The sequence below is a fragment of the Hirundo rustica genome, chromosome 1 (genome assembly GCF_015227805.2).
Source record: "Hirundo rustica isolate bHirRus1 chromosome 1, bHirRus1.pri.v3, whole genome shotgun sequence".
In the NCBI taxonomy this organism is placed as follows: domain Eukaryota; kingdom Metazoa; phylum Chordata; class Aves; order Passeriformes; family Hirundinidae; genus Hirundo; species Hirundo rustica.
In genome coordinates, this window is record NC_053450.1 from 18,014,665 (window position 1) to 18,039,625 (window position 24,961).

The window sequence follows — 24,961 nt, forward strand, 5'->3', positions numbered from 1 at the left end:
ATGAGAGACTATGTGTGTCATCAGTGATACGTAGCTATCAAAGTAAACAGTATCTCCAACTACTATAAAAAAATACAAGGTTGTCTTGCAGATAGAAAGTGATTCTTTCTCACAGATGATATTCTGAGAAGAGTATTACTACTACAAAATTATACATATCACAGACTTATATGAAAGTGTTAACAATTCAGTGTCACATGAAGAATTACTTCATTCATGCTGCATAATTTTTTTCCCTTACAGGGCATCATTAAGATGCAATGAAGTCTTACCTCTAAAAATCAGCCTGTCACATCCTTAATTCTATAGCCTTTACATCTTTGTTAAGATGGAGAGAATATCACTAGGTGCCTGAATAATGACTTAGTAAATGTTATGACCTTCTTATTCCTCACCTCCCATTTACATTTAAAATAAACCATCCAAGTCTAAAATTAACCTGTACTATAGAACTATACGAACTTGCTATTCCACAGGAACACCTAATGTAGCTATCACAGACAAGTCTGTAGTTACGTGAATCATTAAACAAATTATTATGCCTCTGCTCATGAAAGGAAAAGTTTCCTCATGACAACAAAGGTTTTAGTCATGCTTTATGAGAAGAGGCTTGACTTGATGAATTCAACGGTGTGTCCTGACAAAAATCACTAAAAAACTTACTAAGTCTAACAGGAAAAGAAACCTTTTATCTTTCTGGTGAGTTAACATGGTGAATCACAGAATCATTTAGGCTGGAGAAAGACCTCTACCATGTATTCCACCACTAAAACATGTCCCTAAGTGCCCCATCCACACATTTTCTAAGTACCTCCAGGGATAGGGACTCAAACACCACCCTGGGCAGCTACAAGAAATATGCAAGTTATTTTTGGTATTAGTGGCTCTTCCATTTCTGTCGCTAAATTCGGCAATACATTTCTGCACTTGCTTGGATTTCCCTGTGTAAGCCATTGTCCAGCTCCACAGCCTTTTTCCGTCTCATCTGGCACCATGGAGAGCTTGGCCAACACGGATCAGCCTTCACAAACTTTTCACTTGGTGCCCGTGCCAAGGACAGCTTAGACCCCTTTTCAGATTCTCATTACCAGATTAGATTTAGATCAAGCCAAGCTCACGCACAACGCACAAAATGTGTGTGTGTGTGGCGGCGGTGGGCTCACAGCTCACGGCAGCTTTCAGGAGACGTTCACCCCGCCAGAAATCCCCCTGCTAAGCCGCACTGCACGAGTCGAGAACTGCCCACGCGCTCCTTCCCCAGGCGCACACCGCGCACTCGGACCGGCCCTGCAGGCGCCTCGGGCCCACCGCAGGAGTGCGGAGGGAGAGGAAGGGCTCGGCCACGGGCCGCCATCTCCGCCCCGCGCCGGCCCCATCGCCGCCCCGGCCCCGCACACCACAGTGCGCAGGCGCCGCTGCCGCGCTGGGGGTGGGGCCGCGCTGGCGCAGCACCCAGAAGAGCCGCCAGCGCCCCGGCCTTTCCTCTCGCCCGGCGCCAAGATGGCGGAGTACGACCTGACCACCCGGATCGCTCACTTCTTGGACCGGCACTTGGTCTTCCCGCTGCTGGAATTCCTCTCCGTCAAGGAGGTGCGTGTTTCTCCTAAGGGTGGGAAAGTCGACTGCGGGAGCGGGAAAGCGGCAGGCACTGCTGCCGGCTACCGGTGCTTCTCGTGGGCCTGGCTGAGCTGTGGCCGAGGCTTTCTGCTGTGGGCCCGGACGCTGCGCAGGCCGGGCGCGGCCCGTGGGGGATCCGCAGCCTCAGTAGGGAGGAGCTCGAGGCTCCGGTGCCGCGTGCGTCCAGGGGCGAAGCGTGCGGGGCTGCCCAGGGAGGGACGGGAGCAGAGCCGAGAGGAGGCCTGAGGGAGCCGCTCCTTGATCACGCCGCGCGGCTCCTCGGCCCCACGCTTGTGAAGCAGCGCAGGATTCCTGAGATTTCTCCTTCCTCGGATTTGGCGTAGTGTCTTTCCCTCACGCATTTTCGGAGAAAAGAGTCGAAGCCCTCCTTTGCAGCCGCAGTTCGCAGTCCCACAGCTTGGGACACCCTCGGTAGTCCCGCGGCTCTTGGTGCTCGGGCCGTCCCGCAGCTGGAGCTCAGGGCGGTCTGTGGGGTTGCGCCAGTGATGCTAATTAATTTTAATTTGAAACCCCTGTCATCACGAATTTGTATTGGAAACAAATATAAGTCCCTTCTGGAATTATCCCTGCTTGGTTTTCTTATGTATATTTCGTAGTTATACTTCTCCGAAGAACCTAGTAATGCTGGAGATACCTCAGATAACCTCCAGTAATGCTGGAGTCCTTCGGATACTCCGGACTAAGCTCTCATCAGTCGAAACTATTTTAAAATGGAAGCAAAACATGTAAAGCTATATAAGCTTGGAATTCAAAGTAGGTCTTATTTTAGCCTTTAGAAAGGAACTGATGAACTATGCATTCGTTGAGACAACTTGACCTAACCAGCTGTCATGCTTAGCATGCGGAGTTTGCTTAATGTCTGTCATCTTGGGGGCATTTTTACATCAGCATTTTTATGTCAGGAAGTTAATTAAGCAGTTAATTTTGTAGTATTAATTTTGAACAACACAATGTTCAGAGCTGAATTAATCTTCTACAGATTCTATATCTGAGACGTCCACAAATGTGGTGTGGTGAGTTGTAATACGGCTCTTGTGCAAATGTATTTTTGAAGGATATACTGGATTTGGCCCTCGCCTACACCTTCATCACCTAACAGCAGTTTGCAACTCACTGCTAAGTTATGGACAATGAACTCCAAAAAACAATTTGAGAAGTACACCATCCAATTACATAGCCACTCTAAATTTGTTCTTATGCTGTAGACCTAGCAACAGAATTTAGATTAATCTGCACTTCAATTAAATTGTAAGTCTATTCTTCTGCATCTCTTCTGAAATCCACTTTAAATAATTTAACTAGTCCTCACTCAATTCAGCATTTTATTTTGTAGAAAATATTCAGTACTTTGAAAGAAAAGTGTGATTAAGGTTTTGTTATTTTTTAAAATATGAAATTTTGCAATAGGAATTACTGTTCCTGTTAAGAAACTAATGTTACTTGTCTTCTAATTAGCTACCTGCTTTCATAGATAGCAGGAAATATTTGGTATTTTGTCAAGACTGAAAACGCAGAGAGCCTTTATAATAAGTACTTTTAATGATAGAGCTGTGAGATTTGATATTTAAAATAATTCAGTTGTGCAGAAGTCCATAAACTGGGTCATAAAAGTTATACATAATTGAAACTCTTCAACACTATTCAAATGAATCTGTTAATAATTCCTGTTTCAGATATACAATGAAAAAGAGCTGCTCCAAGGAAAACTGGATCTCCTTAGTGATACCAACATGGTGGATTTTGCTATGGATGTGTACAAAAATCTTTATTCCGATGAAATTCCTCATGGTAAGCTGCTAATTTAGATGTAAAGCTTGTTTTGCAACCTTTCTGTCTAAAATAATAAATAGCAGGTGGTAATTGCTTGTTGCATCCAAAACCTAGGATACTGTTTAATTTCAGCATTACCAAAAGGATGTGCAATCCTGAGACAAATAGAATGCCCTAATCCTGGGAAGTTTGGGTTTGTTGGTCTGTCAAGAACTTAACCTTTGAGTGACCTCTTAGGTATTTCAATGCTGATTTGGTGATTTCAAGCACTTTAAAGGTGTAGCAATTGAGTTGCAGTAGCTTTTCATCTGTCAAATTAAACACTTGCACAATGATTTGGTGTTACTTGGTGACTTTTTCTTTAAAGCATTCAGTATGTTTAGAGTAGAGTTGCATTGTAAGTAATTCCATTGGTCTGGCTGTCTGTGGCTGATTTTTAGACTTTGGAGAGAGAAAGATTTTTTTTTTTTAAATGTGTGTTTTCCTCAGTTTTGTCAATATAAGAATTGCTGCTTCTCTAGAAGATAAATTTAAGCTTATAATGAATGTGATCTCTTACTACCTTATCTGTGATCTTGGTAACTTCTCTGTTTACTGCTTATATTTCTATCATCTCGAGGAGCATTTGGGAATGGGGAGAAAATTAGATTATTGAGCTTTGTCTAATTTCCATCCTTCATGGGCGTTTTGATTTTAAGGAGGTTTATTTATTTTTTTTTTAATTTTTTTTTTTTTTTTTTTTAATAGTTAGATGTTTCATTTTGTTTGTTTCTTCCTGACCTAGTCTTTCAATATCCACTGGCCTCCTATTTCTCCATCTTTTTTTCATGTTGGGAAATTCCTCACCTTTTTCTTAGCTGTTGGGACTACAGTCTATTTTGCCTGCATCTTAGGAGGAAGGACTTGGGCGCTGTTGCATTCTTCCTCTGGGTCTTGCTCTTTTCAGGCTCTTGAAGCTGCAGAGATGGCCACTCTCCTCTTTGGAAGAAGAGAACTGAGAGTCTTATGGGCATTGGAGTGAATGTTTTGACCGAGTCTGTGCTAGCATTAGGTGTTGTTAGGGGCATGTGTACTGTGACACATGGGACTTGTAACATGTGAGAACGAGAGGGTTTCACTTCTGTAATCTAAGAAACAGTTACAGTAATAGCTTCACCTTTAATTTATTTAACATTTCTGCTGATGAAAAAAGTCAGTCTGTATCAAGGCTATAAAAAAAAATCTCAAAGCTGTTCAGGTATTCCTATTTATTTCCCTGCTTCAGCCCTTTTAAACAGTTGAATATTACTGTTATCAATAGTAATTAAGGAATAAAATACTAAAGAAGTAAACAACACAAGAAATGGCATTTCTAGCAGACTTCCACACAGTAACTACTCCAAGTGTCTTCAGAATTCTGATTATAGCCAAATACTTAAGCAGATTGCCTTAGAGAGTAACTTCAGAAGGTCACAGCTGCAAGAAAGTTGAATGCATTTGCTCCTTTGGATAGCTCTGCCTTCATTAAGGATCAGCAATTTCCACACTTGTTTGAAAAGAGTAAGGAAAAAAAAACCCCACTACATCTCTTAAGATTTTATATCATTAAGTTTGGCAGTGTGTTTTTGTTTTTGTAAAATTACTTACTGTTGTTTGATCTGTGGCTTATATTCAATTAACATAAGCAGAGTTAGTTCTTTCACACAGAGTCCATTGTTCAGGGTGCTTGCTTGCACAGCTTCCTATGCAAAGGCCTTAGCTTCTGAGATCTTTCTGGGATGTGTCATCTTCTTGTATCAGCACTTACCAGAATGTATATATGGACAGGTGGTTCTTACTTGTGGAATCACTGGTGTTATTAGAAGTTTACAATATCTTTTTGTAAGACTTCACTGTTTAAAGTACTCAAAACTAAGTTCACTTACACAGTTATAATTAGAAATGTCCCTGCACAATTTATAGTTGCTTTTGTCTTGTCTTCCATGAGATCAACTTACAATTACACACCCAGGAGATGTCGCAGGAAAACATTTTCGTATTCTTAGTAAGTCAACTGAATGTTTTTTCTTTCATCTGTTTGCTCTTCCTCTTTTATAATCTCAAGAGTCAACCGAAGGTGGAGATAATTTCTCCTTATTGGAACATTTCCTGTCAGGCAAGTTGTTCTTATATTTAGGTTGGGTCACCATTATGGTGTTAGCCACCTTGGATGCCCTGTCCAAATAACTATGTAGTCAACTCTGTTCACCGTGGCACTGAGCGTTCTGGTGTGTGGTTCATTTTCACAGTTTCCTGCATTTATCTCCTGGGATTTAGACTTGGCTTCTCTGATCCCATGTGTTTCTTGGATCACATAGCCAATGTCAGGGTGGTTTTTTTCCTTATTTTTTTTTAAACATATACACTTTTCTGAATTTTCTTTACGTCTTCGTTTTATTGCATTGCTAGCACTTGGTGAGGAATTTGGGGTCTGTGTAAAATAATCATACTAAAACTCCTGGTTGAATTTCATAACATTTTTTCATAAAGGTCATAATGTTTCCACTAAGCACAGAGTGTTCAAAATGGTAATTTTGCCGGTTGAGCTGCTTGAAATTTTTCCTGCCAGTTTTTAGTTAAGTATACTCTAAATGTTCTTTCAGTACTTGATCATCCGTCAGAAGAAAATCAGTCTTTGTGGTGTCATGGGACTATTTACTTTTTTGCAAGTTTCTTTGGAATAAGTGAACTTAGTTAAAGGTTGTTTCTCCCTTAGTGGAAGCCTGAAGATACCTTGTCTAATACAGACTGCTCCAGGTGTACTTGCTCTCTGGGGGCCTCCATACAGGTGGCAAAGAACCAAATATTAGAAGTTTTTACTAAGTTACAGAATTGTTATACCCAGCTGGGTTTGAGACTTGACTGAGAGGACAGGTGAGGTAGGAATTGGGAAGATGTATTCAAGTGTCAGCACCATGTAATTACAGGTGGGTTCATGAAAATCTTAAAGCACTGTATTAAAGTCTTTTTGTTTGTGTGTTCAGCTTTGCGTGAGAAAAGAACAACTGTTGTTGCACAGCTGAAGCAGCTTCAAGCTGAAACAGAACCTATTGTCAAGATGTTTGAGGATCCAGAGACTACGCGGCAAATGCAGTCCACTAGGTAATTTCTAACATAATTTGTCAGGATGGCTTGTTGGTGCTTCTCAAGTGTTGCTGCTTGGAATGCTTTCTGCGTAGTATCTGCAAGAAAGACATTTCTATTTTCATACTGTATTTAAGTAGTGCTTGTGGTCAGGGAATTGAAATTGCTGGACGCAGTTTGCGCTTTTCAGTGCTTTTTCTTGTTGTGCAGACGTCATCTATTGTTTTTAATGTTTGTGAATCAACTTGGTACAAGTGACAGTCATCATCCAGTGCAGTCCAATCACAGGCATTTTTTGTTTGGCTTTGATTTGGTTTAGGGTTTTTTGAGAGGAAGTACAGGCTGAAACAGGTCATGTTTTCTTTCCTGTCTTCCAGAAGAGATTATGGAGTGTCATATTAGTCTGGGAGGCCTGGTGGATGAGCATCCCTTCAGCCTCAGAGCACATATTTCTTTAGGGTGTTCTGTGCTTTTCCCACTTACTCGCTCCGCCCCCAAACTGTTTCAGCTTGGTGTAAGGTAGTGCTCATAATAGTCTTTTTAAGATGCATCCAATTTCTTTTAAATTTTCTTGTGGTAGTAATTAAAGTAGAATGAGTTTGTCTGAACATTGTATCTAAGGTCTACCTGAGTTTCACCATGGTTAAACTCAAATTGGGCTCTGTAGGAAAGAGTTCAGCTGTAGTCACTGAGGAATAACTGCACCCTCAGCAGAGAGGTGGGCAGGTATTTGGCATAAATTACTCCTTGTTTCCTTTACTTAGGAATCATTGTTACTGCTGTTGTAAATGTGTCTGACAAACTGGATCCCTTCTTCAGCATTACCTGCTTCAGAGAGAGAGCCTATGGCTGAACTTGAATTTTAAGGTGAAGCCTGTACTCAGGTTTATTGTTGGCAAGCTTTATGCATCCACCGATATGGAAGGCTGGACCATTACTTCTGGAATTTCTTGGAAAAGTATTTAATGCAAACTCTTTTTTCTAGTCTGCAGAAATCTCTCTCAATATACCTTTGTTTGCAAACAAAACCCCTGAAGAATGTGGGTCCCTCAAAGGACAGGAGCTTGATTAGAATTTACTCTGTTTCAAACACACATTATAATACTTTCCTTGCCTCTGTTCTTTCTTCCACTCCGCATTGTTTTCAGACTTTGTTATAGATTAATTTAGATCTTGATCGGTGCAGAAATGGTGACATTCAGTGTATTATGTCTCAATATACACACAAAACAAGATGCCAGTAGGAATCATGAAATCTGTTAGCTTTGGAAGGTGTCAAAAGTTTATTTTCTCTCCTGATACCACTAGAACATACTTAAGCTTCTTGTGTAAAAGCATTGTTAACTATGTAAGCTGCCTTTTTCTGATTTCAGAGTGGATGGTTATGTCAGATAATTACATAAAGAAAAGAAATTGCATTTGTTTATGACTTTTGATTATACAAAGCCAGGAGTCACTTGCTTTTGGAGATATACCTTTGAAAGTGAAAATCACAGTTACTATGGCAATTGAGTCTGTGTTAAAGAAAAGTCTTCCTCCACAACTATTCAAATCTAATTGAACATATAGCGGTCTTGTCCAATTCCTGCTTCACCTTTAGCCATGTTTTTTAATAATAATTGGCCTAGAAAAATGTTACTAAAATTGTGGGATGTAAATTTAGTAAAGCGTTACTGAAATTGGTTTTGTAGAAAACTTGCTCTGTTACTTGATTTTTGATTCACAAAGTTGGTCAATAGAATGTACAAGGAAATACCTTGTTTGGGAGCAAGACTCAATAAATGTATGGAATATAACTTGCCTAATGCTATAGAATATTAGCCCTACTACTCATCTGCAGCAAGTTTTGGTTTAGAACTGGTATGTGATTTGTGTTTGTAAAATATCTGGAAACTTCACAGCTTAGAAGTTCTGGTTATTGGCTCAGCTGTAGTTGTAATCCAGATTATTGGGGTTAGATAGTAATGGTTAGAATTGGGCTGAAATATATCCCATCTGTCTAGACTGGAGTAGTGTGCTGTAGGTAGTAGAAAGAAGTTTTGTTTCTTTCGGGAATTTCTGCTGGTGATTTTGAATCTGTATCAAATTCAGATAGCTGCATATTATTGGGACTTCAGATCATTACTTTTGATCTACACTGATACTGTTTGGAATATCCAACTCTGGGGAATAATGTGTAAATGAGATTTTGCAGTTAGATGATCTTTCAAGAATAAGACAAAACATTTTACTTCTCTAAGCAGCTATCAGAGGACCTTGGCTTTAAAATTACAGATAGTCAGTATTCCTCATCCTTCAAGTATGTTTTACTGGAACAAATCCATGAGATTATTTAATTGCCTTCAGAGGTAAGACTTAGGATTGCCATTCTTGGCTCACTTGGCAATTTGCTGTTTCCCTGTAGAATCTTGTACCACAAGTTCTAATTAAAGTGATTCACGTCTTTGCAGTCAGTTGATTTCAGAGTAAATGGGAAAATACTCCTTGTATACAGTTTTTTTGTCCCAGGGAATTTCCGGCTTGCTTAAACTTCCTTTACAGGCAGCTTAAGCTTCTCTTTGATCTAGATAATACAGCTTGTTCTTTTAGTATTAATGATAAATTAAAAAGTTTTCAGAGATATGATCACATGATCATAGATATTTAGAACATACTAGTATGATTATTTTTTATGGTTCTGTGTTCTGCTTATATTCACTGTGGTAGAGATATTCTTGTGGCCCACTCTGTCTCAGCGCTAACAGTAGTATAAGTTTCCTTTCATTTACTTTAGTCTTTGGTAATTTTTTCCCTTCTGCTGTTAAAATCAAGGTTGTCTAGAGTAACTGCTCTGAAATTGGCACATAAGAGCAGGAAGAGTTCTAATTCAGAATGTAGCTCTCATACTGAAAGCTAAGGATGCTCTCAAATTTAAAACAACCTTCCACTTTTTCTTAGCTGTAGTTATTGTTGCAGGTGGCATTCATTACTTAAAATTAAAATAATTTTAAGATTTTTGAAACTACGTGACAGAGTAATAGATGATTCTGCAGCTGCTTTTGGACAAGTGGAGGAATGTTATTTAAATTCATGCTCAGGGGTTTTTTTTTGTGTTTTACCTTTAAAATTATGTTCCTATATATAGTGTTGCATGGTGGCTATCAATTTATTTTGTAAAAACAGTGCTTTCTATCCTTTCATTACAGAGATGGTCGGATGCTGTTTGACTATTTAGCTGAGAAGCATGGGGTAAGTGTTGTAGCTGCTGGAATTCAGTTCTGAGTATGTCCACCCAACCTCCCTCAGAGCTGACAGCGTTTGGCCAAATATGGCCTAGCATTTTGTCCTGTCCCCTGTCAATGTAGCTAACAGGTAGAATTCCTAATACTAACACATTTAAGCCTTTGAACTTTTAATTTTTATACAAACAAACAAAAAAAAGCTGAAACTTAATGCTGGCTGCCCCTGTGTAACTTAAGTGTGCTTTATTTTATAATGCAAGATTTCACCTTTTTCCAGTATTAGAATAAAGGTTCATTCCATGGCATGGATTGAGAGTATTATAGTTTTCTGTTGACTTTTCCTTTGTACAATGCCTTTTGAAAAGCTACAGATTTCAAATCTTACTCTGCTATTAAAATTGGCTTGTGACAGTGTGTATTTTTTTTCTAATGAATAAAAGGTTTTATTGTATTCCTTTTCAGTTTAGGCAGGAATACCTAGATACACTCTACAGGTATGCAAAATTCCAGTATGAGTGTGGTAACTACTCAGGAGCTGCAGAATATCTCTACTTCTTTAGGGTTCTGGTAAGTTTTGATTGTTTGTGGGGTTTGTTTGTTTGGTGGGTTTTTTGGTGGTGGGTTTGGTTTTGGTGGGTTTTTTTTTTCTGGGAGGGGGTTGGTTTTGGTGGTGGGTTTTTTTTGTTTTTTTTTTTGTTTTTTTTTTTTGTTTTTTTTTTTTTTTTTTTTGTTGTTGTTTGTGTTTTTTTTTTTTTGGGGTTTTTTGTGGGGGTTTTTTTTGTTTCATTTATTTGGTGTCATTTTCAATGCAATACTTAAACCAGTAAATTGTCTATATTTATTCTTAGCATATAATACTTTATGGCTTTTTGAGGCAATTACTGTATGGCAAAGTTTACAGTAATGGTTAATAATCATCATGATTGTTCATCAATTCCATTATTTTCAAGTAGAACTCAGAATTGTTCTTTAAATTTGTAGTCTTGTAACATTTAATTATAGAATCCAATCAAATGAATACTTGGTTTTGTGCACAGATATAGTCAACAGCAGTGAAAAGCTTGCAGGTTGATGGAATGTAATTGGTGGTAATGGTGAACTGCCAGCTTCTTATCTGAACTCTCATCTGTCCTTTCTTGGATTCTGTGATGGATTTAAGAGTATAAGTCATCTCCCTGTGAAATGTAGACAGCTCAGATGATAAATGTAGAACCAGATCCATCATCTCTGAAGCAACTTTTTTCATCTTCTTGTAATTAAAATCATTTGTTACTGGTGGGAGTGAATTTTGAGAATAAAGATTTGATGTCTTGTAAGAATCTCAGTACAGTAAATTTATTGTTGGTGGTCAGTGAATGTGCTGCTTTACTAACAAATGGAAATTTAAGGTAACTGCTTGAAAATCCAGATAATGTAGCAGGGACAGCAGCAGTACCTAAAAGCAGCTATTGTGAATAGCTACCTCTAATGAAGTGATTTGGAACCAGCACAGATCATGAGTTGCGCTTCTCAACTCAGTATCTACTGAACTGGCACCTGGGTTGCCTGGAAGGTACATGGTTTGTTAAGTTAGTATCTCAGAGCTTTGTGCAGTGTTGCTGAAAACATGTAGTGGTTTGTACTTTGATGCTTTTTCCTTGCTAGTTTGTATTCCCATCTAAAAGTAGTCTTAACTCTGAAATACTGCTGGAGTAAACCACAAAAATTTCTGTAATTGAGTTAATTAAAGAAGAAAAATTGTAAAATGTATTTTTCATCAGAAGAATAGGGCTTAAAGTAGGAGTGACTTGAATTATTAGTCTAAATTTTGATGCTAAAGCTGACTTTCAGGTTCCTTTTATGTGCCAAGAGGGGAAATTAAAGTTTCCATGTAGGTTTGTGGGTGACTCCTTAATTCTCCATGCCTTTTTTTCTGGGCATAGCATTATGTTCTTGTATGTCAAGTAACCTCAAAAAATGAAGTACTGATTTTGTACTGATAATAGCTTAGTATAAGACTTTTGTTATTAATTCTGGTGGGAGAAGATTTGTTTAGAAGCCCTGTGTGATGAAACATAGTCTGTGAAAGAACTATTGTAACCAGTCTGAGAACAGAATTTGACATTGTAAATGACACAGTACAGCCCATTCCTGTGTAAAACTAACAGAGCTTGACCTTAGGACTGCCCTTCCAGGAAGCAGTTTTGCTGCTGCAAAGTTGCAGTTCCACCAAATGTTTCTATAACAAGTGCACTTCTGGACAAGGCATTAGCAGGAACAGTTTGGAATGCTAGCTTTTTGAAGGTGGTTACCTACTATTACAAGTTCTTTAGGAACCTGCCTTGTAATAACCTTGTTTTACTAGTTTAGAAGCATGTTTGTATGGTAAAACAAAATAAGGAAACACAAAATAAATTTGGAACCAGTGTGTCATCTGATGTCAGCTTTTTTTTTTTTTTTTAACCTAAACTGCAGCAGCATCAATCTTTGTCTTGCTTTGACAGGATTTCCTAGTTTCTGCTTAGTTACTACTGGTTTTGGTTTATTTTTTTTGTTTTGTTTCTTTTTTTCTGAGCCTAAACTGTTTTTTGAAAAAAAAAACACTTAATTTGGAGAGTTAGGACTATGCAAAATTGATATCCTGTAAATGAAAAATAGTGCCAGAAAATACTCTTTGTAATTTTAAAAGTAAATAAGAATTTTTAACAAAATACTAAGAGTGTGACTTTATTGCTGTTGTTGAACATAGGTTCCAGCAACAGACAGAAATGCTTTGAGTTCTCTTTGGGGAAAACTGGCATCTGAAATCCTGATGCAGAATTGGGATGCAGCCATGGAAGATCTCACAAGACTAAAGGAGACAATAGATAATAATGTAAGTAAAATCTTGGATATCTTAGCAAGGTGAAAGGTTAGAGGTGCTAGTACTCAAGTTTTATTATAAATCCTTTGCAGTCTTGTTTAGAAGTAGGTTGCCCCCTTTTCACTTGATACTTTCTTATTGTTAGTGGGAGGGTCAAAAGATGCTTATGAAGAAATAACTGAACATTCTTTTTCAAATTGCTTGCCTCTTAACACCTTAGGTTCTCATCTATATTTTCAAATATATCTCCAATAAATAAGTCTTAGGGATGTGTTTGAGGTCAAGGTATCACTGTGTGAAATTGCTGCTTAAATTTCAGATACCTGTACTATTCATTTTCTAGAAAGAATAAAATGCATATAATGCATTGTATCTCATGAAGACAGTGCTTTTGACAGAAAATGCAAGACAGATTGTATATGGAAACAGTTTTCAGCCAGTTCAATTTTCTTGACAAAACTCTCCTGAATTCCAATGAGTACCAAGAACATAAGGGGAGAGTGGGGCTGCAGGACTAATTCGGAGCAACTGATGAGATTAGGGGCCTCTCAGTCTTCCTCTTCGCTTGTGGAGCTTCACTGGCCATATCAGAGATGTGAAAGTTTTATTCTCATGAACCAGAGTCTTGAAAACAAGGGTTTTTTCTGTCCCCCCAGTCTTTCTTTGTTTATGTGACAGATAGTGTTAACAAATTTTCTTCTGTAATTTTGTTGTCTTTATGATTCTGTATGGTTATAATAGACCATTTGACTTGTTCATTAAGCTCCCAAGATTTTTTTAAGATAGAATCATAGCAGTTTGTTGTCCTTCTCTTTGGAGTGAGGATTACTAGCCATGTCAGTTCATCCTCAGTGGGTTGTTTTGTAGTCTGAAGTGTTATTGAAATTTGGAGCTAATACAGATACTTGGAGCTGTCTTGTTTGTCCATTATCAGCAGGTTTAAATAAAGGTAATTACATTTCTCTTTTTTTTTGCCTGAAAGTGATTATAGGGCTTCATCATTGTCTGAGGGTCAGTGGCAAAAAAAAAATCTTGTGCAGATTAAGAAAGGAAGTAAAACAGAAAAAGTGAAGAAGACAGTAGTTACTCAGATCACATCTGAAGAGGGAATACAGGAAACAAAATTCAGAATTAAGAAGGGAAATGACTTAGGTTAGTATTATGGTCTTGGAGAGCTAAAATCTCTGCTCTTGCCTCTGGAAAAAAAAAAGGCAAATTTCAGGAAACAGTTTGAAATATAATTTTGGAAAATTTATCTTAACTTTCAGTAGATTTATCTTTGAGATGACAAAAACGCTGGAAGTCAAACTCAGCCTGAGAGTGATGACAGTTACAAAGAGCTGATGCAAAATAACAAAATTTTGAGCAGTTACAGTTTTCTATGCGTTAGTATTCAAACAAACTTTGTGTTGTGTTTGACTTGAACTAATGTTATGTTTTCTCTTAAGTCTGTCAGCTCTCCACTGCAGTCTCTTCAGCAGAGAACGTGGCTCATCCACTGGTCTTTGTTCGTGTTTTTTAATCATCCTAAAGGGAGAGACAACATCATTGACCTTTTTCTCTATCAGCCACAGTAAGTTGTTGTATAAGTTGTAGTATATGGGCGTCTTTAAATCAAATTGAAGGCCAGTGATGAATGTGCAAGCTTGCTGAGCTTAGGGCTGCAGGCTGAAGGTATTGTTCTGTGCTGATTTTGTAAAAAGCTATTAATAAGATTCTTGAGGGAAATCACAGACTAAAGAGAATTGAAACACTGTATCTATTTGTGAGGGGATGGGCTTACATGTAGATCTAGTAGTCTTTGTTGCTCTCCTTTGGGTGCTCTCTGATAGTTTGATACCTTTCTTATGTTGTGTCACCCAAAACCGCACCCAATGCCAAGGTGCTGCAGAGCAGGACAGTCCCCTCCCCTCCCTTGCCCAGCTGGTGATTGTGTGTCTGATGTCTGCCAAGACACAGTTGGCCCTCCTGCCTGTCAGAGCACACTGTGGCTCATGTTCAACTTGTTGACCAGGACCCCCAGATCTGTTTCTGCTCTCCAGCCTCTCATTCCCTAGTCTGTACAGAGATCCAGTGTTGCCCTGTTCCAGATGTAGAATCTGACACTTGCCCTTGTTATATGTAATACAGTTGGTGATTGTCCATCCCTCTGATTTCTTCGTCACATCTCTCTGCAGGGCCTCTGCCTTTGCGGAGTTAACAGCTCCTCCCATTTTAGTGTCATCAGCAAACTTTGGTTTACCTTTGAGTTCTGAATCTTATCTGTGTTTTTTCTTTCTAGGTATCTCAATGCAATTCAGACAATGTGCCCACATATCCTCAGATATTTGACTACTGCAGTGATAACAAATAAGGATGTTCGTAAACGTAGACAAGTGCTGAAAGATCTAGTCAAGGTTATTCAGCAGGTAAGGACTGCATGGTCTGATATTTTTTCCCCTTTTTTTAAGGAGATTTCATGGTAACTTTCTTCTCGTAATATATCTGGGTTAAGATTTGGGGTATTTTGATGCTTGTTTTTGTCATTGAAAGTTTTTACTGAAGTAAGATGCATATCAGTCAGTGGGATGATGAAATTAATTTTTTTCTCCTTTCATATACATCAGCAGTGTATGTACACATGCATGCAGTAGAGTTCTTATTTTCTGTGTTACTAAATACTGAAAATTCAGTGAGATGTGAAGTGGCTTTGGATCTGATTCTTCTTTTTCAACTATCTGTACAATAAATTTTTGTATGAATAAGGGTTTTTTCTTACATTTCAAAGCCACTGAATTGTGTTGATTTGAGTTCAGACAGTGCTTTCTCTTGAAAATGGTTCTGTTGCCACAGTCACGTGAGGATGGAGATAGAAGAGCAATAAAAGAGTTGCTTGGTGGCAATCCATGGGGTTATGGCCCCAATTTTTATCTGAAATCAGCAAGCCACTTGTATACAAACCAATACTCTTCAAACACTTGATAATGGTGTGAGTAATAAGCATTGCAACTGTGTGTATATATAGATATATAAATGTGACAGTATAGTTATTATAGGCTAGCAATCAATTTTAACTACTTCGAATATTTGGGAAACTACCTGTGCAAAGCACAGTGAATGCGAAGATCAAATTTTAGCCATAGCTTAATCTGATTTTAAGCATTAGTGTTCACAAAAAGTAGCATAAGCAGTAAATCAGTGGTGCTGTGACTTCTCTTAGCGTTATCTAAAACCTGATTGCAACATCGAGCTTCTAATATAATATGAATTTCTAACACTTAAAGTAAGTAACATGTTACAGTTTCTTACTTTTTTTTTAATCTTGCACACCACTAGGATACGCCTTTTGAAAATACCAACTTGGGCTTTGGTTTTGAAATCACCTATCAGATTTCTTGGTACTTTTCTACTCTGTATGATATGTGATACTAAATGATGATGTGGTTGAGGTTTTATAGATTTGAAATCTATGTGGTAATGCTCTAGTAGCAGTAAAAGATTGTTTATACTTGCAACATCTTTGCAAGTTTTGAACTGATAGGTAAGCAGTTTGTTGTTTATTGAAATGCTCATTCCAAGACCATTTTACAGATAATGGTTATCAAGTGTAATTCTGATGCGAAAAACGTGTATAAAGCTGAATTTTAAACTTAACTAATGTGATTGTAAATACAGTTCAAGTAGTTTGTGTATAGAAAATAGCATTTTTGTTAGCTGTGTTGTCCATGAAAATAAAATAATCATTCTGTTTAAAGTATGAAGGATTTGGTATTGGAGTCATCTTTGAAACCAGAATTTAGGAAGACTGTTCTATTTATATTTTATGAAATTTGGAGGTTTGATACAGAGACAGCTCTAGTCTCTTGACGCTTTCCTAACCCAAAGATTGCAGTGTTACATGCTGAAAGTGAAACTACACCTCTGGTTGTTTAACCAGACTATTGGGAGGAAGCACATTTCTGCAGCTTTTTTAAGAGGAAATGGGAAGCTCAGCTTTTTTTTTGAGGTGATGTATGGACTTGTTTCCACTATATATATATTTTTTTAAGGCTATAAGGAATACTTGAGCGACCACATGGCCTTGATTTCTAATATTGTTCCTAATTTTTTTTTTTTTTGACAGGAGTCCTACACATACAGGGACCCTATCACAGAGTTTGTGGAATGCTTGTATGTTAACTTTGATTTTGATGGAGCTCAGAAGAAGCTGAGAGAGTGTGAAACAGTAAGACTTAAAATATTTATCAGACTCCTTTTCCTTTAAGTAGAGATCTCTAAAATTCACAATGGACTGCTTATTTGTTTGAAGTGGTGTTTGGTTCCATTGCCAGTGTTTTCTGATCAGCTTTAATTCAAGGTTAGGTGGTGTTGGGTTTTTTGACAACTCATTTTGTAACACTTAAATGGGAATTACTGCTAAGGATATAGCTTTAATGTTATAATAATGTTATATTTAAGAAGTTCTAGAAGAAGCAGCAGATAGGTAATCATGCATTTGGCTGAGCTTCAGGTTTTCCATTAAAGTTTGAGAAATGCTTGAAGAAAAGCTCAGATTTGCCTTTTGTTGTGAAAGATGAGTGGGGAGTCAAATTTTATATTGAAAGGATCTTCAGTAGCTAGGACAGCAGTAGAGTTTGACCTTCAGTCAAGTTACAGCCTTACTCTCTTCTTGAGTCAGACCTCAGTGATCATGGTTGTATGCAGTTTAAATTTAGTAAGATGTTGAACAATGAAACAGTGAAAAGTATTTTTAATCTGTAGCTTTTTTGCCACATCTTCGAACACAGAAATTATGTTTTTAGGTGTACTGTCGGCTGCTTTTAGTTACTTACTGGCAGTGTCTACCATTAAATTTCTGCTCAGGTTTGCTCTCATGTTCCCTTTCTGCTTATGCTTGCAGGTGCTTGTGAATGATTTCTTCTTGGTGGCGTGCCTTGAGGACTTCATTGAGAATGCCCGTCTCTTTATATTTGAGACTTTCTGTCGCATCCATCAGTGCATCAGCATTGGGTAAGAGTGTCTTCATTCCTCAGTTTAGAAAATCAGTCATGGAGTTTGACAAACACTGCAAACTTCAGGAAGTATTCAGTTGTCAAGTAAAATCCTAACTGAAATCTCATTTGGATAGTGTTCTTTCAAGTTTTATAACTGTTGTGATGTACTTGAATTACAATTATATTTCAGAGTTTAATTATTGTGCTTATTTTATTACTTATAGTAATAGTTTATATTTGTGTTGTGTGTGATATTTCAGCTTTAGGTATGATAAAAAATATTGTAGTTGGCTGTCCTTGTTAATGTGTGAGTGATTCCTGAATATAGGTAGCAGTGTCTTTTCTTTATAAGCATTAGAGTGTTTTCTGAGGCAAGTGATAGATTTGGAGTTGAGACGTTGATGTCAGAATGACATGGATATTCCTACTACATACCCCTAAGTTAATTGCACATGGAGTCAGCCATCAGTAAATGAGGTGGTTCTCAGTAGGTCATTGTGCTTTTAAATGATGGATACCAGCCTTAAATGTCTTTGCAAGCTGTAACACAGTTATATTTGGGCTGATTGAATTAGGTACATAAGTATTTCTTAGTATATTTCAGAGCTGCTTTTGAAGAAGTTAGCCAGTTGGAATGAATGTTTGGCTGAGACACAGTTACTGCATTTCTTTGTTCTCAAATGATTTCCACTGCTAATCCTGTGGTGAAAAACTAGATGGTTGTAATACAGTGCTTGATGAGTACTGCTTAGCTATTTAGAATGAATTTGAAAACAGTGGGAAACTTGCTATTCCTTATATTAAATAAAAATAAATGTCTGTCTAATTTTTTAACTGCTTAGATCTGCTAGGTAGCTGACATTTTTCCAAAGGACATAGTTGCTTTATCAGTTGTAACTTAAAGTTACGTGGCCCAAATCACCTTGTGATTGGTTTGCTGTTTGAAGTACAATGTTTAATAGGGCGTCATAGATAAAGCTAATTCTGTTCTAGTTAGTTTAGTATGCCTATTTTTAATTGGAGAGCTGAATATGCTTCATTCTTCTTTTGTACTGCACACACAAGAAAACTTTATATAAGACGGGCTTGTTCATCTATGAACATATGGGGAATTCAGTAAGCTTACCTTTTAAGTAAATGAGAACTTAAATAACATTAGCCCTAGCATGCCCAAATAAGTGAATTTCCTTATAAAACTGGGGGACAGAAATTACTAAAAAAATATTTTTGCAACTGTTTTGGCAAAACTGCCATTTGAAATTAACTGACTTGAAATGGTAGACCATGCTTTAAATTTTAATAGTATTTCAGAATAATTGACTTAATTTTGATTGAATCATAGCAGGAATCTTTGTAAACAGTGATAACTTATACTGCAACTTCTGTTGCAACCTTTCCTTAATATTGATGGTGTTGGTATGCATTTGTAAATCTAAATGTGTCACTGTTTGTTCAGCTGTGAAACTTGTTTGATGCTAAGCTGTTTTATATCTCAAGTGTTTTAAATACAGGTTCTGACTGTGATAGGAGAATAGTAGTGTTTGGTACAGAATTGTAATCAGGATAGACCTTCTGTGCAATTGCTCTGGAAGGATGGAGAATATTTTTTTGGCCATGTGTGTTACTTCACCAGGAAAATTACCTCTATGTTTTACATCCATGCACTTTGGGTGGTCCTGGCTGCTCCAGTGTAGGCTGCAAGGAGCTTCCAAGAGGGAATCCAGTTGCCACGAGTGCTGGAGGAAGGCCGTCTCTTGTGTCAAAGATATGATAAAGTTCTAAGTTTTTTAATAGATTTATTCCTTATTGACTAAAAGGTAGTTGCTACCTGATAATGTTAGCTGTTTTATATTAAAATTTAAAATCTGTGTAAGTCTGAAAGCAACAAATTGAGATAAAACAAATTTTTACATCCTTTTTACTTTGTCGTTTTTGTTCTATGATTAAGTTTTCCAGGTACTTGTGCAAGAAAATAATACTCGTGCAGTGTTTCTTCTTTTGTGTTGCTACATGTATACTGTATGTTTGTTCAAAAAACACTTTTTAGTTTTTAAAAAAAGCCTCTTCTGAAGCAGCTGAGCTAGTAGTAAAATATAGATATAATAGAAAAAGTAAAATTATTTGCTTGTAACAAATGCAAAATACTTCATAGTTTCTGGCTTGGAATGATTCTCTAGAAGTCTGTCTCTTCCTTTCCAATGACATGAGGACTTTAAGGAAAAAGGAAAGCGTAGGTGCTGTAGATTGGATGTCCTCTGCTTTAATCCTGTAAGCCCAGTTCCAGCTCTGAGCAGGTCCCACAGCAGTGTTGCATTGTGCTGCTTAGTCAGGAATCCACAAGTAAAGGCCAGATCTCTGCGAGTGGGGGTTCCACACTGTATTCCCAAAGCTGGGTTGCTTAATCCCCAGTGTAGTGACAGTAGCCTTTCTTGTGATCATCTGGAAGGGAATTTACTTTATCTAAATCTTACTAAGTTTTATAAAAGAGAAATGTGAGAATTACATGCACCCCCATTTACTTGCAGTTTAAAATTTCTTTAGTTTCAAGTCAAATGCTTAATATCACTGCTGAGGGGTAATAAGTGATTATACTTTTTTGTGTGTGTGTGTGTGTATCAAAATATCTCATGTTCTGTCCAGGTCACTGATAATTCCACAAAAAATTCCATCCCTGATATATTCTACTCTCTTCTACCTTTACAATTTCTCATTCAAACTCAGATTAAAAGGCTTACTGGAACAGTAGCAATTGGTTTACTTCCCCTGACTTTGCCAAGTTCAAGCACTTTTTACCCATTTGTTGTCTTATTTTGCTTAAGTAAGTCACTGTAAATCCAGTATTTTAAGTTACTTCGGGTTTTTTTCCTATTTGCTTCATGTTTATCTGTGGAAAAAATGGAATTTGCTTTTATAGTTGGGAGAAAGATGAGCGATCAAGACCATATAGGAGACAACTGTATAAAGAAATGTATGTAGAAGTCCAGCCAGGTAGATGAGCTACTAATTGATAGTTTATAAAGTATTTACTTCATGCAAATAATCATCAAGAAGAAGATCACTTTCTCAGGTGGAAAAAGAGATGTTTAGGCAAGATTTTGTAAAACGGTGAGAAACTGACCTCTTGTGCAACTCAGCGTAGCCAGCTGGCTTTTTAGTCATGCCGGTAGCCCTTACCTCATGTTTGTTACCTTGATCTGAAAGCTGATGGAAGAATGAGCATTACAAACGTCCTGTATGAGCCAACTGCCAGCAGGAAGCTAAAAGAGTTAGCTGGAAAACCACAGGAAACACTATTAGGAGGAATTATTCCTGGTCAAGAGTGCTTGTTTGATTAAGGATTTTACTTTCTCTGCTCTCTCCCACCTTCCTTCCTTGAAATTGCAAGTTTTAGGGTAGTGTATCTGTCATGTCTTCTCTACCAAGCTCTGTCTCATTGGTCTTGTTCCTGAACTTTCTTGCTAAACTTTTTTTTTTTTGACCAGTTAGTCTATACTTTTTTGACTGCTGATTTCATTTAAATAAGAATAAAATCAATTCAGATGCCCTTTTTTTTTTTCTTTTTTTAAATAATAGTGGTGGTGGTTCTATGTTAGTAGGGAAATTACTTAAATAACAATATTTCCAAGAATGTTTGTGTAGACAAGGTTTAATAGGAGCATAGGAAAATTGTGCAGGTCAAGATTTAAAAGCAATATGGTGTTGTTCAGAATGAGTAAGTGTATGCTTTGGGATATGAATTTCTTATTTGCAGTGGAGGTGGGAGAAGTAATTTCAGTCAAATGAAAGTAAGCTTCCCAGCTATGCAGTATTTCTTGAATCCTGAACTGTGCCATATTTTGTGTTGGTTTGACTTGTATACCATAGTCCCTTGTTACGTTTACAAGCATCAGAGAGATTCTATTTTGCCATTTAAGAAGTTGGTTATCTTTTAGTATGTTGGCAGATAAACTGAATATGACTCCTGAAGAAGCGGAAAGATGGATTGTCAATCTAATTCGAAATGCACGATTGGATGCCAAATTGGATTCAAAGCTGGTAAGACCGTACATAGAATCGTGGAATGATTTTTGCTGAAGGACCTTAAGGACCATGTGGTTACAACTCCTGCAGGGACACCTCCCACTGTACCAGATTGCTCAGAGCTTCATTCTGCCTGGCCTTGAATACTTCCAGGGATGCAGCACCCACAGTTTTTCTGGGCAACCTGTTCCACCCTCATAGTAATCTAATCTAAACCTGCTGTCTTTTCAGTTTAAAGCCAGATGTATCCAAGTGAATTTGTTGAGTTTTTCATTAAATTTCATTTACTTCATGGACAAAGAAAAACAATAGAGATCAAAACTTTCTGTTCCTGGATAAACTGTAGTGGATTTCATTTGTTGTGTTTTGCTCTTGTCTGTCAGATGATCTGTGAAAGTTCTGAAAGCAGGGTTATAACATTAAAGATCCTTGCATGCTGAGCAATCATTAAATTTGTTTCTACCTTTGCTGGGTTTTAGGGCCATGTAGTCATGGGCAACAATGCAGTCTCACCTTATCAACAAGTGATTGAAAAGACCAAAAGCCTGTCTTTTCGTAGTCAAATGTTGGCTATGAACATTGAGAAGAAACTGAATCAGAGTGGTAGATCTGAGGTTGGTATATGTTATGTTTTTCTGACTCCTTGCTGTCTTTTTTTTTTTTTTTTTTTTTTTAATGAGATAAATCTCAGTATCATTCTTAACCTGTGCCTTAATTTGCCAGATGTACCTACTCCTAGTTTTAATGCTAGGAATTACGTTGGAAAATACTTACTTTGTCATGGTGAGAATTAGACAGTGCTTCTTGCTTTCTTTTAGCCTTTCTCTTCATCATTATTTTGTTCTGTTGTATAACTGTTTCTGTCATTTGCTGCTCTGCTTCCTTAAAATGGCCTCCTTCACCACCAGGAAGGGGCAGATTATGAAGTGTGACACTTACAAAAGTAGTTATGATACTTTTTCCAAGTGAGTTGTGCTCAAAAGTATTGTAGGTGCATATGTGGTATTGAAAGGAGAATGAATGGTGTTTAAGATTGTAACACGGAGGAAGAACTGTGCAAAACCCTGACTATTAAACCCATTTAGTGAAATTCTAGAAAATGTAATTAAGTCATTGAAAGGTTTAAGTAGAACCAGTGAAAATGAGAAAGTTGGCAAGATCATCTTGTTTTGCTTCCCTCCACATTCATTATGATATGGGAAGCTCTGTGAGGGAGAGCAGAGAACTGTAACGGGGATGGTACTGAGGCCCAGCCGTACATTTTTAAAACAAACAAACCATAATAAACCACACAGTAAAAGAGCTTAAACATTAAAACTTTATTGTACTTCCTCAGTGCTTAGCTTGAAATATGGTGGAAATTGGACAGGCAGTAGTGCACCAGTTTGTTCCCTTCATAGGAAGTTGTGTGAAACTTGTGTGCCGTTACTTTCTTTTAAAAGTACAGCTGAAAAATTATTCTTAGATTTATATTGGGTTCTTCTAGAACTTCTCCTTTTTGAAACTACTAGCTTGGAGGACTCTAGCTGTACAACTTAATTACAGTATTTGTGTCTGGTATATCGACACTTGCTTTAATCTTATAGGATATTCTTCATTATTAACAACATTCCCACTTCATATCCATATACAGTATTAGGACTGTTTAAATTAACGTGTTACAAATTTCAGTAAGTATTGGGTAATAATAGTAATTTCTTCTAATCTTCTTTATTCATTTTTAGGCACCTAACTGGGCTACTCAAGATTCTGGATTCTATTGAAACACTTCCACAATGGGGACAAATTGTTTATTTGGCTAAAAATCACATAAATATGTAACCTTTTTGAGAAAAGTAATTATGTGTTAGAGCTAATGTTATTTGAATAAAATTGGCTACTTTTATCTGTCTGTGTGTGTTTGATTTAAATAGATTTTTATGTTACATAAGGACTTTTTAACATCACAGTATTCTACAGCACTTTTGATCAAGTTCTGCAAAATTTAGGATGTTAGCTGTGTTACGCTCTTTTGTACCAAAGGGTGCTTTTGCTCTCAGGGCTGTCTGAGTTTGGAAGCAGGGATTTTTAGATTTTTATTACCTATTGCAGACCTTGCATCTTAAAAAAATTAGAAGTGTGTGGTACAAACAAGTAGACCATGTTTGAACATGTCATCAAGCCAAAATCTTTTTCTGCTCTTCCTTGTTTTTGTTTGTTTCAGGAGAAGCTTGGAAGAGCGAAGGCATATGTAGCCAGTATCTTTCATGAAACCTGACCTAGCCCACATATAGAACAGTTTGAGTAGACCTCCTGTGTTCATGCTTCAGATTTTTCCTGTTTGAAAACACAGTTCTAATCTTGCCCTGTGATGTAAACTTTCTGGAATATTTTTGGTTTGGAGAGAGGGTTACAAAAGGCCTGATGAGCGAGTGGCATATGGTTTAAAACTTTAATTCTGAAACTTGAAATTCTTAAGATTAATGATGCAAACATGAGTGAACAAAACTCTAGTTCAACTGTTGGAATTTGGAGGGGGTTTGTAAGTTTCTGGGGTTTTCAATTACTGTTTCACACTTGTCTGGATTCCCTCAGCAGCTTTGCACTGCAGAATATGCCTTAGTATCTTTAAGAGAAAATCACAGATCCTTTTTCTGAGTTCTGTCAAGTATAGTGACTGAACACTGAGGTGAGCATGGATGTTGGAAAGGAAGAGGCACAATCACTGCATACAGTTTCGCGTTTGAGGGAAACACCAGTCACTCACCTTCAGCTTGTTCCAACTGTGTGCCTGTGTCCCTCTTGGCTCCTTGAGTTCTGGGATTCAGCTATGTGTGTACGGTTGTTTTAGCTTGCCAACACTCCTGCCTGCTGTCTGGAATTATATGTTGCCTGGGAAAGGAGAAACAGTTTAGTGATGTTAAGCCTTAAGGCTAAGACCAGTTTTTACTGTTGTGTTCAGTCCCTTCAGCGGGAAGATTCACAAGTCTTCAAGCTGCATGGAGACAGGTTCAGTGGCAATGGACACAAATTAAAACATGGAAAAAATCCAATTAGATTTAAGTGAGAATAACATTTTTAGTTTTATAACCTAGAAGATGATCAGGCACTGGAAGCAGTCACTCAGAAGGGATATGTAATCCCCACCTTTGGATTTATTAAGTACCTCAGCACCCTGATAGACCTAAACCTGCTTTGAGGAGGGAGTTGGACTTGGGCCTTCAAAGGTTCCTTCCTTGGCTGAGCAACTGGAATGTAAGAAGTATTAATTTAAGAGGTGGTAGCAATAAGCAGTTAAAAGTAGATTGCTGCTGGTCTATAACCATGGTTCAAGAAAGCTGATCTACAGCACAAGGATTCACTTTATGTATAGGGTTGGTTCCTAGGATGGGGGTGAAGTATCTGCAATGCAGCTG

At 37.6% G+C, this 24,961-nt stretch overlaps 1 protein-coding gene across 2 annotated transcripts; it reads left to right on the plus strand.

The window, feature by feature from the left end:
- Positions 1 to 1,431: 1,431 nt before the first annotated feature.
- On the plus strand, positions 1,432 to 23,453 carry EIF3E (eukaryotic translation initiation factor 3 subunit E). Of its 2 annotated transcripts, XM_040080506.1 has the most exons (14): positions 1,433 to 1,590; positions 3,312 to 3,426; positions 5,492 to 5,542; positions 6,411 to 6,528; positions 9,696 to 9,738; positions 10,194 to 10,298; positions 12,460 to 12,585; positions 14,022 to 14,146; positions 14,855 to 14,981; positions 16,676 to 16,777; positions 17,453 to 17,562; positions 21,479 to 21,581; positions 22,046 to 22,180; positions 23,291 to 23,453. In XM_040080506.1, exons 1-14 carry the CDS (start codon positions 1,501 to 1,503, stop codon positions 23,327 to 23,329), a joined length of 1,389 nt encoding a protein of 462 aa, XP_039936440.1. In that variant the 5' UTR covers positions 1,433 to 1,500; the 3' UTR covers positions 23,330 to 23,453. The 2 variants fall into 2 exon arrangements, with proteins under 2 accessions (XP_039936536.1, XP_039936440.1); XM_040080602.2 differs by lacking the exon at positions 5,492 to 5,542 and having other exon boundaries at positions 1,432 to 1,590.
- The last annotated feature ends 1,508 nt before the right edge of the window (positions 23,454 to 24,961 follow it).